This window comes from Cyphellophora europaea, assembly GCF_000365145.1.
Source record: "Cyphellophora europaea CBS 101466 unplaced genomic scaffold supercont1.4, whole genome shotgun sequence".
Classification (NCBI taxonomy): Eukaryota; Fungi; Ascomycota; class Eurotiomycetes; order Chaetothyriales; family Cyphellophoraceae; genus Cyphellophora; species Cyphellophora europaea.
In genome coordinates this window covers 327,305-344,639 of record NW_008481810.1, presented here as the reverse complement: position 1 = coordinate 344,639, position 17,335 = coordinate 327,305, and the positions used below count along the sequence as shown (strand labels likewise).

At 52.4% G+C, this 17,335-nt stretch overlaps 6 protein-coding genes across 6 annotated transcripts; 4 read left to right on the top strand and 2 right to left on the bottom strand.

Annotated features, from left to right (window-relative positions):
* Window positions 1-1,251: 1,251 nt before the first annotated feature.
* Window positions 1,252-2,127, bottom strand: HMPREF1541_04373 (uncharacterized protein; the record flags this gene model as incomplete). The annotated part of the gene is made up of 2 exons (XM_008718719.1): window positions 1,252-2,076; window positions 2,125-2,127. 2 exons carry the CDS (start codon window positions 2,125-2,127, stop codon window positions 1,252-1,254), a joined length of 828 nt encoding a protein of 275 aa, XP_008716941.1.
* A 4,937-nt stretch (window positions 2,128-7,064) lies between these two features.
* On the top strand, window positions 7,065-7,637 carry HMPREF1541_04372 (uncharacterized protein; the record flags this gene model as incomplete). Its single annotated transcript, XM_008718718.1, has 1 exon — window positions 7,065-7,637. The coding sequence occupies one exon, from the start codon at window positions 7,065-7,067 to the stop codon at window positions 7,635-7,637; it is 573 nt and encodes a 190-aa protein (XP_008716940.1).
* A 2,615-nt stretch (window positions 7,638-10,252) lies between these two features.
* Window positions 10,253-13,639, bottom strand: HMPREF1541_04371 (potassium/sodium efflux P-type ATPase, fungal-type; the record flags this gene model as incomplete). The annotated part of the gene is made up of 4 exons (XM_008718717.1): window positions 10,253-10,516; window positions 10,583-11,350; window positions 11,407-13,093; window positions 13,146-13,639. The coding sequence occupies 4 exons, from the start codon at window positions 13,637-13,639 to the stop codon at window positions 10,253-10,255; spliced, it is 3,213 nt and encodes a 1,070-aa protein (XP_008716939.1).
* Window positions 13,640-14,520: 881 nt separating this feature from the next.
* Window positions 14,521-14,691, top strand: HMPREF1541_04370 (uncharacterized protein; the record flags this gene model as incomplete). Its single annotated transcript, XM_008718716.1, has 1 exon — window positions 14,521-14,691. The coding sequence occupies one exon, from the start codon at window positions 14,521-14,523 to the stop codon at window positions 14,689-14,691; it is 171 nt and encodes a 56-aa protein (XP_008716938.1).
* Window positions 14,692-15,055: 364 nt separating this feature from the next.
* HMPREF1541_04369 (uncharacterized protein) lies at window positions 15,056-15,823 on the top strand (the record flags this gene model as incomplete). The annotated part of the gene is made up of 1 exon (XM_008718715.1): window positions 15,056-15,823. The coding sequence occupies one exon, from the start codon at window positions 15,056-15,058 to the stop codon at window positions 15,821-15,823; it is 768 nt and encodes a 255-aa protein (XP_008716937.1).
* Window positions 15,824-16,042: 219 nt separating this feature from the next.
* HMPREF1541_04368 (uncharacterized protein) lies at window positions 16,043-16,708 on the top strand (the record flags this gene model as incomplete). The annotated part of the gene is made up of 1 exon (XM_008718714.1): window positions 16,043-16,708. One exon carries the CDS (start codon window positions 16,043-16,045, stop codon window positions 16,706-16,708), a length of 666 nt encoding a protein of 221 aa, XP_008716936.1.
* Window positions 16,709-17,335: the final 627 nt, after the last annotated feature.

The window sequence follows — 17,335 nt, the reverse complement described above, 5'->3', positions numbered from 1 at the left end:
AAGGCCTACCCGGGAAGTTACCTGCTCACCTTGAAGAATCTCTTAACCGCGAAGAGTGGGAGCCTCACTGCGGTTCACACCTCGGCGAGATGGTAAATAAGCGGTGCGGCGCAATCGCCTACTGCCATACTCTGATATGTCTGGCCTACTGCCATGGGTGACACGGCGCTGCCCGAGTTATAGACCCGCGACCACAAACTGTGGAGTCACGTCAACGAACATCTCCGCGAGTGCCCATGGCCACGTGTATGTCCTAATCCTAAGTGTGATGCACACGTCAAAGATGCGGTGGCATTTCGCCTGCACCCGGTGGACGAGCATCAATTCAGCAGAACGTGTCCGGGGGAGCCGGCCGGATTGGCGGCACCAACCGTCGAAAAGGATGCGATCGGGAGCTTCATGTCCGCTGCCCCTCCGAGTCGCAAGCGGAGGTCTCCAAGCGGCCACAAAGTGCTCGAGCGGACGCCAACCATGTCTCTCAATTCACCAGTGTCTCTTCAAGCACCATCGCTATTCCATCCTCCAAAGCGAGCCCGGCCCTCCCCTCCGACCATCGACCCGGCGGGATTGTCCCGAGACGAGAGCTTGGCTGATGTACATACTGTTGATGAGTTTACCGGGTCAGTCATGCTCTCTACCTTATGCTGATCTTGATGGTCATCCGGGTCCCGTCCAGTGTCCACGCATTGGTCACACGGCCCGCTCCTTGCTGCAGGAAAATGACCACGACGATGCACTGTTTGACCAATATCTACACTCACCTTCACCCACCCCACTCTCTTCACCAGACGATGCTTCGAGAGTTTTGAGCGGCGCAACGCTGGTTGACGCCGAAAACGATCGGTCTCGAGGTAGTCCAGACCTGTCCACAGAGCCGACCCCGGGTATCGTGCCGGAAATGTCAGCGGCACGAGAACAAGAAACGCCCATTGTTGTTCAAGTACAGGCCCCTCCCCCCGGCTGCGAGTCCGACACCCAAGATCACGCCCCGCCTCAGACTCCCAGACACCGGTCCGCTCAGAGAGAAATAAGCAGAAAACGACCAAAAGAGATCGGACACTGCAGGCCAGAAGTCGAAAGTAAAAATTTTTAGAGGTATCGGAGTAAAAAGGGCCAGGGAAAGGGGCGAAAGAGGCAAGGGGGCCACGACGGTTGAGTTTGCTTTGAGGAGCACACGCGGAATATCGCAAGAAGTCGCATCCTCCCACAGCCCTGCTTTGATCTCTATTGAGGATATGTTGCATATAAGGCCTATGTTTGCTCGAGTCCTACCCTCGAAGGGGATACGACTAGATGCCTGAAAATATCACGAGCAAAGGCACCCCCGTCGTACATGAGTTCCAAGTATGATGCGTCATCCCTAAAAATTTGTGCCTTATCACTAACGTATTCACACATCATGCGTCGAAGGTTATCGATGAGTGGATGTTGATCCAAGGTATTTTCATCAGAGTACACGTAGCGCAGGAGCTTCACCATATCGGGTGCCCTCCTCTTGGACAGTTCAAACAACGTTAGCGATTTGTGAAGCTTGAGTAAGCTCAAGCTTTGCAAGGAGTCGACGCCGTACTTTTCTGCAAGTACGTAAAGTGCAGCGTGTAACAAAAGCACTTCGAGGACGTTATCTGGGCGCCCCAGAAGGACTGTAGCGTTGCAGCTAGCCGCGAACCTGGAGCGGGGTTCAGCCACCGCGTAGTTTCTGGATCGGAAAGAGACCATGCTTGCAGCTTGAGCCTCATGAGGCTTTTGCCCGTACCCGAACGACCAACCCACATCAGCAGGGGCTTCACTGTCCATCCGAGCCTCATCGGATGCGACCACGCTGGTCAGCTCTTCTTGTAACATCAGAGGCGGTACGGAGTAATCTCCGGTGTATGCAAACTGTGCAAAAGCTTGGAATGTCTCTTTGCTGACATCTTTCCATACGACTTTGGCTTCAAGGCTCTCCTTCATTTGACCTCGAAGTAAAGTTACCAGAGTGGGGGACAATGACGCGATGGCAGCTTCGTGTACGAGGATCGGCTCTTCTCCTGGTCCGAGGAGGAAGGTGACTACTGTATACGGGATGTGATGATGCTACCCACAAGTCAGTAGTTGGCGTAAGGGGGAGGCAGTTCAACAAACCATCGGAACGTACTTGCCATGGTTTCGTGAGAAAGCAACTTACGCGCCGCGATGATAATACCATGGATTAAGGTTGGCGCCAAGCCAGTGCTGTGGCTCGGCCACTGGAGTGCTATTATTCCATTTTCTTGGCTGAAACCTAGCGCCGAACGACTCAACTAATCAACATCAGCAGTCTGACAGACTGGGCCGCCCCCCAAAGCGGAGCATGCTGTTACGCGCTATATTTAGCTTTCACCAAGGAGCCTCCCTCTCAATTATCTCCCTGTCCCAAATCTGCCACCTGTCCTGATCCCTTTCGTATCTATTTAGTCAGGCCCATAACTGGCCTCCAATATTGTAATTTAGGTCCTTTGTCAATCGACGGCCGCATTTCAGGTGGAGGTTGACCATGAAAACCCACGTCTGATTCTCCTTCTCTCCCCACGACAGTCTTGGGAATGACGGCAGGCTCCGTTTTTCCTCACTGTGCCGTCGAAGACGTGAATGATGCAGATCTTCTTATGAAGTGGAAAGAGATCACGCACGCTCTTCTCAACCGCGGACATGCCGCGGTGCTGTACCACGTATTGACTCTTCGGACTGGTTACGCAAATCCTGTAGAGAGCCCGGCATTGGGGTCAGGATATCTTCAAAAGGAAGCCTCTCAGCATGTGGTCGCTGACAATCCAGAAATCGATGTTTCGAGCAATCATTTTCCTCGGGACGATGCCAGCTCCCTCTTCCAGGATGAGAGCGAAACTGAAGACATCTACAGCATCTATGACGAGTTCTGCAATGTTCCACGCAACCTCGTTGACGACGCCAAAGATCTATCAATATACTTACGTTCTAAGTCTCCCCTTGCCCCCGGGACGCAGCGCTACACCGGGAACGACAATGTACCGTCCAGAACTGACCACAATCCAAACAAGCTTGACGATGACACAAAGTTATCCCGGGGCACGTCGCCTTCTGTAACGTTTCATTCTGTGTCTAACCAGGATCAGCGGCTCATTACTCCACCAGATCTGGAGCCAGCACAAGATCCAACATCGGATTTCCAAAAAGACATCAATTTTGACCAACTGAAAGAGGACCAAGCAACATGTTCTCCACCGAGACCACCCCATAGAAGACGGCGCACGCAGTCAAATAAGACCGGAGTGTTGCGTATAAGTGACAAACGGAACTTGACGCCCTCTCAAATACCCATCGTGGCCAATCTTCTGGTTAGTCGGAACGCGATCTGTGATTTTCTTCGGGATCGTCATCAAATCTGTGAGAATTTGAAGCCATTCTCAGTTTCACTATCGGGAATATGCAGCAACAATCTCGAGAAATCGGTCGTTACTGCTTTTGAAACGATACGCGACTTGTTGAGTGGTAACCGGGTTTGTCGTCTTCTTTCGCGATTTGCATCTATCCGATTGATATCGTTGATTGACGCTTACAAGGCAGTGGCGGCCACTGACCGCACCCAGTGCGATGGCAGCAGAGGGCGTGGACGTGGGGACGCCACGGTAGCCATAGATTTGTATCTCCAAGCAAAGCGAAAGACTGCGGACAAGATGTTAGAAAGAGGCCGGATCCTGGGATATTGTCGAACCGGCCGACGTTGGAAGACGCTCGCTGGTCGAGCACCGATCTTGGTATTTATGTTCCCCAATATTGCGGAAACGATCGTGTATGTTTGGTTTCGTTAACCTTTGTTTGGGTCTCACAAGTTTGACAGGCAGAATAACTCCATCCGGGATATGACTCTCAGGGCCCTGGCAACTCGAATTGAGCGCAATCATCCGAGACTCATGAAGGTCTTGGAGGTGGCTGGTGAGGATGCTGGTGTGGCAGACTCAGCGATGGCAGGGAACGCACCAGAAGATGACACGGCCAGCATCTTCCAAGGATTGAGCGCAGTTTTGAAGGCAATACCGCATGATCTGCTAGATGTGATTGGTCCTGTGAATGAATCTAAGCAAGGAGGATAGAGTGGCAATAGAAGTAGTACGATCCAAAAGACCTGCGTATCAGTTTGGTACACTACAAGCTGGTAAAGAATCCAGGTACTCTCTCCGTAGTAACTTACATCTTTTTGTAGTGCATGCGTTTATGGCGCATTGCTGCGGGTTTGGCCAGGAGGAACAAGCTGGGATATGACTGAAGTCTAGGATTGCATTAGTCCTCAACAGCATACTGTATCCTATGACATACAAGACTCTCTCCCAGTTGTCTCAGTCGCACTGCCGGGCCAGGCCAAGCGACCCAGCACCATGGAACCTCCAGGCCGTTACTAGGATCAGGAGGGGTTTCCCAGTCAATACATCGCAGGATAATGTGCCTGTGACAATTGTGCGTCTAGAGCCTTTGTCCCTGCCTAAGATGTGTTCCAGAGTGGTTGGCCTCGCCCAGATACTGTCCCAGAGCCAAAGTCCCAGGAATAGATTTGCCTCGGCCTCGGAAATTGTATGTAGCCGATCGTTAGATCAGGGACATACCAGTTACGAAACTGGTATATCCCAATGATGAAAGTGGGATATCCCATTTGACCAAGAGCGTTACACCAATAGCCCTTGAGGGGAATTCCAACGGTGCGATTGAGGTGCCCCAACTAAACTAATGGGGCAGACCTGTATGATGATTGGTCTACCCCAGGCATGGTTTGTTGGCAAGGTATGATTGGCTGCTTCTAAATGGCCGTGGAAACTTCTTCAGCTGTCACGTGGATCTTGCCCAGAATCTTGCCAGCTTAATCATCCTGTCTGGGACGCCATCTCTCGAGGGCGTTTCCCGGTGCAGAGGGTGTCTGGCTCCTGCCAAGCCCCGGGCCTGGATGGAATTAGCGCGGCACCGCGGTCTATAAAGCCCGGCACGCCCCTCCGAAGCGGCCTTGTCTCGTTGCTTTCCCCTCCCTATGATCGACTTGAGGGACTGCGTATCGTCAGCTGGATGTTTCCTTTCCCTGGCGCTCTTTTCCTCATCTTCCCTCCCTCCGCCCCAAACGACCAATGCACGACTCTCCGCCTGGCGTGCCGTGTCTCCCTTGAAGTCTTCGAAGATAGCTATGGCCACTGCCTCCTAAACCGCCGACATCTGACTTGGGCGAAAAGTGCCTGCGTCAAGACTCTAGAGACATTTGTGTACGCCCACTACAATCAACCACAAGCTATTTGCTGTGACGGAATACCAATCTTTACTGTCCTACCCAGCCTCGATCCACACCGTCCACAGACGTGGTTGTGCTCTCGACTCCTGCATCCTGTCGGCCGTTGCCTGGGATGGCCAAGCCGGAAGAGTGACGCACTGATCATCGCCATTAGTCCCATGATGCCTCGTCCTGGACGTGCTTGAGACCGAAATAAGGGGCTAGTGCACATCCCCTGACAATGAGCCCAGCGCTGCATCTGCCGCTTCCAATCCAAAAATGTCTCATGGCTAGACAATAGCAAGTGTGCCTTGCCGCCTGCGGTGGACACGTCTCTGCCTTGACATGGCGTGCTGAACACAAGAAGAAGGGGCTCGCACATGAGCTGTCAGACCGTGTCATCAGCGCTTATTTGGGTCACTCGGCGGTGCTGCTGGGATCAGATGTACGCCTGCGCGTTGTGTGACCTGCGTGCCCAAAGGACTCTGGACCATGATCTATCCCAACCGCTGGATCGTGGCACCCAGGACCGATATAGATAATAATAGCGGGCGCCGTGTGGTCCAGAAAGTCCCTCGTGTGGACACACTCGGCTAGGCGTGCATGTGACAGGCCGCTATAAGGCAAGAGCGTCCGGGATCACATGAGGACGGCAGACCAGACGAGTGGCGAGCCAGGAGCCCTAGCGCAGGTTCTGGCACGGCCTGTGTGAGGAATGAGTTGAATCAGTTCTGACTGATGATATCCGACATACAGACCGCAGTCACCCCTCTCCAGGTAGACACGCCATCCCACTGCTATGGCCTCTACGCCGATCCACGCTGTCAAAGCGAAGAGTATACACACCTGGCACTCCCCGTCGCAATCGTGTCGTCAACTCACTCAATCTGTCGCGGGACTACGGCTTCAAGAGAGCACCCCCGAAGCCAGTTCTACCTCCCACGCGGGCCAGTATCCGGGCCAGACTCAAATAGACATATCACCGCTGGCATAGGAAGGAGTTCCCGCGCTCTTGACGTGATGACAAGAAACACGATGACGACGGTTGTGTCCTGGGCTGGGCGGTCAGAAGAGTGTGATGAGAATGCTTCGTCGCAGCTGCCTCGGGATCCCTGTCCACGGTCCATCTTGTCCATAGTCTGGCAGAGGTTATGGTAAGGAAAACCCGGGCACGCTGAATACTCCACAGGGACCAGTGCGATCGGGTTGCGTTGGTTTCATTAGCATCCCTGCTGTTCTCATTTTGGCCAGCAGCGACAGGGCAAGGCAGACTCAGTGCCATTGCCGGAGGCGGTCTAGGGGTATAAGTCTGGCGGAGCGCCCTCGGCACTTCTTCATCCTCATCCTCACTCTTCAGTCTGATCGTGGTTTCTACTGCACCGTCATCGTTGCTCATCATGGCCCTCACTCGTCATGCCCACCGTCTCTATCAAAAAGAGAGCTCACGCCAACTACGCTCTCGCCAGGTCGCGGCTGCGCGTGTTTCGAAGCCGTGCCGCCCAAACCCCGTCTCAATGTCATGTCAATTCCCATCCCGAGTCTCAAAGCATACCAATAGCAAGAAGCGAACATCCGTATTCCAAGCGGCTCGAGACTCCGGCAGGAAGCTACTGTGATGACTCTCAACAACAGCTCTGCAGTGCCCCGCGATTGTGTGAAGAGGCTGGCATAAATCATGTCGTCAGCATAGCAGGTTTGTGATCCCTTTGATGTTACGAGACGGCATTGACGAAAAGAAGAGGATGACAGACACGACACTGGAATTCCCGAATCGGACCCTAGGCAATCAGCAACAGGCACACCGGCCCTGTCATCCACAATGCTCAATCAGCCCCTTGTGGTAGCAGATGTCAACCGCGTGAGTCTCATCCCTGGACCAGGAAGCGACCAGGATGGACCAATCAATGCACGGAAGGACTTCCCCACCAGTTTCAAAGACGTTGGGCTTCCTCCCAATCAACTGTGGGACCATAACGCGGCATATGACCGCAGGTTCTGTTTCGACCATGGTGAAACCGAGTACCTTCTCGGGACTGCCAATAGATGGATGCCACCCGGTGACTTCGATATCGCAGATGCTGCGGCACTGTTGGAGATCGGACTGCAAAGGCACAAGGTTGAGACTCTGGATTTCGAACCGCACTTGCGAAAATGCCAAGCTGAATGCTGCGGCAGTCTCTGGTCCCACGTGTACAGTGTCCTCGATCGGTGCGAATACGACGGTCCCAGCTTATATCTGGTCCAATGGAAAGTTTGCTGGACTCCTGAGAGCAATATTGATGACAAGGCATGGGTTATGGCGTCGCTGAAGGCCAATCAGAACCAACACAATCGACGCAGTATGCGGCTGGTGGACAGCTTCGAAGCTAGAAAGAAGGGGTTGACAAGATGATGTTGGTTGTGAACCTGGAGTAATGACAAAGGTTGAACAAGATATCAGTGATGTGCGAGATCAGCTGGACAAGTGCAGCGTCCAAACACACGATGACGGAGATAAGAATTTACTTTTTCGGCTTGTGCTCGTTCTACTACTAATTAATGTTTGGGTTTGGGCTTCTGTATCTTATCTGATTAGATTGACTTTTCATCGGAGAGCCCTATTTTCCACTGACAATGTGAAACGTTTTCAATAGCTCGGTTACCCAAGTTGATGCAGGGTGCTGTAAGTTATCCCCAGGTTTCGTTGGGAAGTCCCCGAACTGGAGATATTTCGGTAAGTGGGGCCATGTTCTATAAACTACAGCCTCTCGTGGGGAACTTTCCCACGCATGAAGAGAAGCAAGCTTTACAGTACCCTCCCACCGCTCGGCGAGTATTTCCACTCGACATTTGCGTGGGAGCCTCCCAACGAAAGAATCCGAGCCACTCTTTAGCGTGACCCAGATCTGGTACCTCTGTTGTCTGTGTTCTGGTTTCGGTTACCATCGAAATGCAGGCTTTCTAGAAGGTTCTGAAATGCACAGGAAGTGTTACTACTGTACGTACTGTATTAATGCTCGTACAGTCCTGTAGTGAACTGTCCTGCATTCTTGATGCTTTGCTTCTTTCGTTCCAGTCATGTACTGTAGTAAAGTTGGCTCTGCCTACAATTGATGCACGGACAGCCGGTCTGTTCAAGAAACCTTGACTACTAATGGCCATTGACACTGGCCCCGCCAACACGAGATTAAGTAATCAGAGGAGGGCGGCTGCAAGGAAACGCTGTCGCCAAATTTTATCGAATCATCTTAGTGAGATTAGCCATTAACGAAGCCCCCGATCTGAACCTTAACCAATCTGCAGGGAGCAGGTTAGGCATTGTGGTTGATCCTGACGATGTTCGTTTAATTCCAACCGCTGATGATGGATACATTTGGATGCGCCAACCCGAGAGAGAGCACCTATTCGAGAAGCAGTTGAGTAAGCACAGCTACGGAGCGTATATGGAACTTTGTCGCGAGATCGGAACCTCCTTCGAAGCCATCCCAAAGTCGGCATTGACTGATGACGAGTCCGAATGGAATGGGAAGGTATGTTTTGAAAGATTCGTCCTGACCGTCATCTGATGAATGCTAAAGGCTCTTCTAGAGTGCGAATGGGGCTACCTCAATCATGAGTCTAAGGTCAAATGTCAATGAATTGAAAGCAGAGAACGAAAGACTTAAAACCGAGCTCGCGCAGTGTGTGGAAAAGGCGCAGGCTGGAGACGTAGCACGGCAGTGCGCCGAGGTTAGATCCAGTCAGCTTGAAGACCAGCTGGCCACTGAACGGATTAAGCAGGACTTATCGAATCAAAAGAACATCCAGTTGAGTTCAACAGTAAAGCGACTAACGAAAAGACTCGGTGTCACTAATAGCGGAGTGAAGAAGGCAATGTCAGCGTTGAGTAGGTTGAGTCCAAGTGCTGTGCATATGTACGACCAGGCGAACAGTGCGGACTCGGATGGCCCGAAGTGACAGAAAAATGACAGCGGTGTTGGCAAGGGGTCTCGCACGGTGCATAGAGCGAGGAAGATTTTATTCCTGTGTCATTTGTTCGCCATTTGCCTTCTTCCTTCCGCTCTTTCTTTCCTGTCACCCGGATCGATGAGAGCGCTGTTGGATGCTACCGACGATGCCAAGAAACCTCTCTATTGTACCCAGAACTAGACTCGTTGGCGCGGGTTTCCATCGGAACGTGGAGATTCCCGTTAGTTGCGCTGGCCGATCGGCTCGGCTGTCGAAAGAACAACTTCATGAAATATCGCGGTTTCCGCCAGCACAACTAAGCCCCGTATGTGCTCCAGTATGAGCCTATGGCCAGCCAGATGGCAATTGAATTACCGCTGATACGATTGCGCTCATATGGGTATGTAAAGGCGTGCAAATACGGTGAAACAGAGTTAATTCAACCACTTAGGGGTCTTTTGCAGCTAATCAACCTGGATCGCTGATGAGAAGAAATTAATGTCATATCTTGTTCAAATGACCTTTCTCACCGCGTGATGCACTTTACTTCAGCTTGTAGGATTAATTCGAAATGCCAGCTGCCAGCATATTCTACACAACGCAAGTGCTTCGCTCACGATGATGGTCACTCATGCAGCAGTGGCAGCACCGAAACGATAATCGCATACAGAGTTCTCTTGCGGTACCCACAGTCGCAATACTATCATTTCTATCATTTTGTAGTATGTTCCTCCGGACGGCTTATTCTGAACAAACCGTTATCGACATCTCTATTCACGCATCTGCTCTGTCGCACCTTGCGATGCCAAACGCTCACGTAACTTGCAGATGCATTGGATCAGACCCCTTCATTCCTTCAAAGCAGAAGCTGATCATCAACAGTCTATTCACACATCCCTGGTGGCAGACCAGAGTCAACAAGAAGCCTTTGGTGCACTGAAGACATAGGAGAGGCGCTCAAGCCTTTTGAGCTGCCTCTGAAGCAGAACCCAGCCTTTCTTCAAGTCCTGATGACATACAAGTGAGAGGTCTACTCATTTTGAAGGTTTTTTTGTCAGGAACTGATGACTTGTGTCTCAATCAGGCCGTCTGTGCAGCGTGCTTCTCGTCCTTGGCAGGCACATCCACGTCGCTGCTGATTTCACTGGAATCAATGAACTCGCCATACGCCCGCTTCTCGAGGTCATCGCTGGTTTGGCCCATCTTTCTGGCGCGACGGCGGAAGTAGATGCGCTTACCCCATTTCCAGGCTTCGATGCCGGCGAAGAAGAGCGTTGCTTCGACGAAGACGATGCCCCATTCCCAGGAGATACCGGTATGCTTGAAAACATCGTGGTTGAGGACCTGGCATAATGTGTCAGTGGTGGTCATGACAAGAGAGCGAAGGACAGATTGAGCCGGCAAACTTACGGGAATGTAAAGTACCGGGAAAATCGTAACGAAACCGGCAATAACGGCCCAGAACAGGAAGGGGTTCCTCCAGACATCGTATATCCACTGGGTGAAGTACTTCTTGCTCTTGGGTTGCATACGGAAGAAGCTGCGACGCATATTGACCATTTCCCACGCAAGGAAGAGTGCGAACCAGGTCAGTGACACAAAGGTCGTGGCACGAGCCCTGAACACTGTATCACACTGGTCGGAGTACGAGGTATTGCAGCCCTCGCCTAGGTTGCCGTCACCGAAGCCGTAGACGACAAGCAGGAAGGAGGAGAGACAGAGCGAGGCCATCCATAGGCCATAGGCCAACATGTCCGCGCAAACTTCCCAGGTAAAAACTCCAGTTTTCAGAGGCATCGGTGGGCGCTCGAGAATATCAGGAGCCGCAATCTCCAGGCCCAAGCCCATATCTGGCATACCGGATGTGATCATGATGACCCACATGATCTGAACGGGAGCCAGAGGGAACACCGATAGACCTGTGCTATCCTTGAAGGCAAGACCAATGAGGAGCGTGCAGGCCTGTGCGATGTTTTCGGCGAGAAGATGCAGGATGAACTTCTGGATGTTGTCGAACATTCGTCGTCCTTCCTCGATAGCGTTAAGGATAGAGGCGAAGTTGTCGTCAGTCAAGACAATGTCGGCTGCGTCTTTGGCCACGTCTGAGCCGGCCATCCCCATGGCGATACCGACATCAGCATTCTTGAGGGAAGGGGAATCGTTGACACCGTCACCGGTCTGTATGAGCAGTCAGCATGTTGCACCCTCATTGGACAGATTCTTGGTACACGTACCATAGCCATGAAAGCGTCTCTGCGGCGGAGAGCTTCGATCATGCGAACCTTCGTGTTCGGAGCACAGCGCGCAATGACGAGAGGCAGCACAGGCAGCTGGTCAAGCTCCTCATCTGTGTGTTTGTCGAACTCTTTGGCCGTCATCACCATACTCTTTGCAACATTTGCTGAGACCTTTGACATGTCGGGAAGAATGTATACCTGCTTAGCAATGGCGCTAGCAGTGCCGGGGTGATCGCCAGTAAGCATATGGACTTTGATACCGGCGCGATGGCATCGTTTGACCGCATCAGCGGACTCCGGACGCGGTGGGTCGTAGAGGCCGATCAGGCCTCGGAAGGTGAGATCACGCTCTATATCCTCTCGAGGCGGCGGCCCGTCGCGAGACGCACGTCGACCACTGCGAGGATCGTATTCGCGGCTTGCAAGTGCAAGAACACGAAGACCTTGGGATGCCAATGCTTCCATGACCTCGAGGGTTTTGTCCTTCAGAGAATCGGAAAAGTCCACAATTTGACCGTCGTCCCATACGACCGAGATGCAGGAGTCAATGACTCTCTCCACGGCACCCTTGGTATAGATATGTTGATCCTGGGTTTTACGGTCCTCGAAGATCACCGACATCTTCTTGACATCCGAATCGAAGGGATATTCGCTGACCTGCTTGAACTTCGCAGCCTCACCGTCCACGAGGCCGTGACGGTTGCGGTCGAATCGCGAAGCGAAGACCTGGAGAGCAATTTCTGTGGGATCTCCCAAAGCCGTCCACTCGCCCTCGTTGTTCTTGTGGACCCTGGCAACGTTGCACAATCCTGCGACCGCAAGGAAAGCCTCGAGATCGGCATTGTTCTCCAGCAGGCTGCTAGCTGGGGTCGAGTCCTGTTCAGAGAGCGATTCGCCTTCAGGGAGACCTTTGGCTGGAACCTCGGCCGAATGTGCAAGGCTACCAGCTGTTGGGTCAAATGGGTTTTTCGAGATACCCACCGAGTAGGTGCCACGGCTGGGGATCCACGCCTTCTTGGCAACCATCTTACCTTGTGTCAATGTACCGGTTTTATCAGAGCAGATGTCCGTGACAGCTCCCAGTGCCTCAAGTGACTTGAGATTCCGCACAATAACATTTCTCTGGACCATATGTTTGGTGCCGACTGCCATAGTGATGGTCAAGACCACGATCAATGACGCAGGAATCATACTGAGACCTGTGGCAACTGCGTAGATGATGACTTCGGATCGGTTCGAGAACTCGTTGGCTGCCAGAACAATGATTGCGCAGACAACGGCAATACCAAACAGAAGCATTGCCAAGCGCGAGAGTTTTCTTTGCAGTGGAGTTCCCACATTGACGCCGAGGAAATGTCCAATGAAGTCGGCCCCAGTCAAGGTCCAGGCCTGTGCATGGCGAAGAGGAGATGCAGTACCGTCGTCTCGGCGCTTGACCGGGCGTCGCTTGGAATCCTTTTGTCGCAAACTTTGCGCAATAGAGCCGATCTCAGTGTACATGCCAGTTGCGTAAACAATACCATGAGCGCGACCCTTTGTGACAGTCGAAGAGCTGTAGGCGACGTTCAGTCTGTCGCCAGGACCAGTATCCTCATCAAAGACTGCTTCTTCGTCTTTGGCTACAGGAAGAGACTCGCCGGTCAAGAGTGCCTCGTCAGTCTCAAGATTGATAGATTCAATGATTCTATACCAAAGTCAGTACCGCGCTCAGATTGGCCATGTCAAGAATTACGTACCTCAAATCAGCCGGAACAGTGTCTCCAACCTTTAGCTCGACAAGATCTCCGACCACAAGCTCGGCGGTGGGAACGTTGATGGTGCTTCCGTCGCGAACAACGTTGGCGGTGGGTGAACTGAGCGAGCGCAAGGAGTCCATAGTCTTTTCAGCTTGGAATTCCTGCAGAAATCCGACAATGATGTTTAAGGCGATGACGGCGGCAACAACACCCCCTTCAATCCATGACTTGATGGCAAAAGACACCACCATGGCCATAATCAGGACCAACATCATGGCATTGGCGACCTGGCGAATAAGGATTTTGATGGGCTGAACACCAGGCCCATCGTCAAGTTCATTCCGACCGAACTCGTTCAGCTTCTCGCTGGCTTGTGATTTAGAGAAGCCATTTTCAGCATCAGCCGACAGCTCTTGGACCAAGATATCGCGGTTCAAGGCATGAGCAGGCTTGCTCATGGGCTTGTTGCTTTGCCCAGACACGTGATTTTCCATGGCGTTGAGATATCAAGGTAGAGGAAAAAACAAAGAAACATCGAAGGGCATGGCAAGACATCAAATACTATTCCTACACTTGTGGAAAATGGTAGTAGTCGGACTTCAGGTCGGCAGCGGTTGCGTACCTACTACGATCCAAGACAGTCGCAGGCGCTTGGCGCCGGTTATCGTGCAGGAAGAGCCGAAGCGGTGTCACCATACAAACTGCTTCTGAACAACGATTCTGCCGCTTGCTGTGTCCCACCATTGCTGAAGCACAGAGGTCTTGGCAAACATGCGCCCTGCGGTATGGGCGAGAAATGCACGCCGAGACCGAACCAGTGAAAGACCAGCCTATGATACGGGTGGACGGTGCCCAGGCACAGATGACGACTGAGAATAATGTGGAAATGATCGACAGAAGCGGGGGAAAAAAAATCTCGATCTCACAGTAGTTCGTTTTGAATATGGCAGCCACTGCCAAGCATGGGATATCCGTCTTCCCGTGATCCTGGCCCTGATTCACTTGCTGCTTTACCGTCTTATCAAACAGCTCGAATTTTCCATCATACACAGATATGGGGGGTTGCCTTCATGATTGTGGTCAAAAGCTGAGTAGAAGTAGGAGCGTCGACCCTTCTCTTGACGGCAGTTGCACAAGTACTGGAGTCGCAATGGGCCGTACACGGTCAGCCGAGGCCAACTCGATTGGCAAATTTCAGCAATCCCGGACCCGACGCCCAGGCAAGACACACCGTCGTTCGCCTTGGGCATGTGACGAGTGCCGCTTGAGAAAGCGGAAGTGTGACGGCTCGCAGCCTTGTCAGCCTTGTAAAGCATCTGACTTAGGTTGTTCATATATTCCGCCGCTGATGAACAGCCGCTGACCGGCATGCAGAATGTGCTTACCAATTTCGTCGGCCGGCTCCCCCTCCTACGCAGAGAATACGAATGCTAGAACAGCATCTACGGCAAGCATACCTGCTGCTTCAAGACCATGCCAAGTGTCTCCCGCCTACGGACCAATTGAGCCTCAAGCCAGCATTGGATATACTCAATTTCGGGGCTGACCCTACAGCGCCACCGTCTTCCATAGATGCGCATGAGGACCTCAGCCGTGGCTCAGAGATGAGCAGCATGTTGGCAGGCTGCCGACGCCTGATTTCGTCGCCCCCCTGGAATACCCACCTTTATGGACCTCTATCGGAAACCGCTTTCATCCTGCGTACATTAGAAATATTTAAGCTAAACAGAGTCGACGTTCGTCAGGCTCTACTACCTACGCTTGGGATCTTCGACCTGCCATTACCTGCAGCTAGGAACGTCAATGATCCATTGCCGGCCACTCCAACGATTCACTCTCCTGACAACTTGCCGAGCAGAGACGACACACTACGCCTCATCAAATCTTTGTTTGACCGCTGTCATCCATTCATGGACTTCCTTCATGAACAGTACTTCCGAGATATGGTGACTATACTGTACGACCAATCACCTGCGCAGAACGACGCATGCGTGCGGTTTCTGCCCCTGTTCCACTACGCTATTGCCCTTGGGCATCTCTTCGATCGTGATCAGCACCGACAAAGTGGTTGTCATGTTCCTCTCGATTCCGCCATGTGCCACTTCAACATAGGCCAGAAGGTGCTGGACATTACCCAGTCAGATAATCTGATATCAGTGCAAGCCTTGCTGTGCGGAGCCATCTTTCTTGTGGCTACATCACGGATATCTCGTGCTCATACCTTCCTCAGCCTGGCATCATCAGGCGCTATACGACTTGGTCTGCATTGCGATGTCACCGGAAAACCAACAATGACAGGACAAGAGCGGTCCATGCGTATACTTGTATTCACAACCTTGGCAAGACTCGATTTTTACGCAAGTCTCGTGCTCGACTTGCCGCCACTGCTTCCAGAAGCTGTGGTTGATACCGGAATTAACACTCTCTACATTACGCTCGGTAATGGAGCATCACGCGAGCTTGATGCAAATACAGAAGCATCCATCAAGCACTTGGAGCTGTTGAGGTTCACGAGCGCAACCCGTCGAGCAGTCTTCACCGATGCAACGACTGGTGAGGCGATAGAAGGCATCAAAACGAGCCTTCTGGATGCTCTGGAGGGTCGGCTACTGCACTGGACACAGGATATTTCCCTTCTGCTTGCGCGAATAAGCCAGCAAGACCAAAACTCGGTGTAAGTTCTCCTTCTTATCCTCGCGTCGGCCAAGCAAGCAAACCTGCGACCCTGCATCACGTGGTTTCCGCGTTGCACAGTATCCTCCATGATGATCGCGGACTGTTCTAGGTACTCACGAACAATTTGTTGACGGAGCCACAGAGTGTCTCGTGACCTTGAAATGGCGTGCAACTTTGCACAACTCATTCTCTACAGACCGTTCTTGCCTTATCTACGCATCATGGCGGAAGGTAAAGCTATTCCTTTGTCACAATCGCGCCATGCCTTGGCCTGTATCAAACTAGCATCCACCACTATTGTCCGCCTTGAATCGAACGCACTTGCCATGCCGGATGTTCCTCTGTCATGGAGCACCACCTACACGCTATTCTTGGCGATAATGTGTCTCGTGTTTCTGATATCAGCACACAATGGCACTTCTCATCCCAGTGAGGCGTGGCATAGATGCGAGACTGGCATTCGACTCCTCACCAAGAACGCCTGTGTCGATAATTGCGCAGCGACTTGTCTCAAGCTGCTCAGAGAGGTGGTTCGACAGCTGAACCACACGGTTGACTTCAACTTCGATCACATTCAGGATACGAGTAGCAGGATTTGTGCGTCAGCATCTTCCGAGAATGACTTCACAATACCAAACTTCGAGCCTTTGGATGCATGGCTGAGTCCGGTAGGAAGGACGAGGCGGGCGGCCACACATGAGTTGGCAGAAGCAGCGAGAAATTCGACAGCAACTTCGCCAGTACCGAACGAGCGACCTATGGATGCAGACACGATGCTGGCGCACGCTGAGGACCTGGCTGTTGGAATTGATCTTGAAGCGGTGCTGAACAATCAAGGCTACGAAGCTGCTCTCTTTGCCTCTGCGGACACGAACATTCAGAGTTGAGGACACGACTTTTGACACGTCAATAGCTGGCATCTCTCACCCAGCACGATCTTTTGGATTGACCAACGAGTCATCGAGGGTTCCAAAGAAGCCGCAGATAACTCTTAACGACATCTCCTGCGCATATCAAGAAGCCTCCGGAGACGCGTGACAGAGGAGGGAGTCGACAAGTGTCCATAGTTCTAGAATCCTTCAGCTGCCCGATGGAAAACATCAATGGACTTTTGTCGGCGATTCAGAAAGACTCCAGCCGAACCGCAACCACCATCAGGCTCCCGAGCTTCTGTCTGAACAGCCACATAACGTCATTGCAAAAGGCTCGCCTTAAAACCCTCGAGAGAGAGGACGTGGACTATACCCGGTAGGGATGGAGCGGCGGAAGTGGAAACATCTGCTTGGCGTGGCAGTCGAGTTGCCGCTTTTGCGGGCCGGCAGGACGGAATAGGCAGACTTGGCGTCGCTCAGCCATCTTGGCAACGGGCTAAGCCAATGGAGCCGTCTGCCAAGCTGGCATTGGCGGAGTCTTTGTTCGACGGCTGCCCTTGACGGCAGCAAGGTGGCACAGCCAAGTCCCCACAGGCGAGGGGGCTTCCTGTCGCTGAAGATCTCTCAGCCGCTACGTGTACG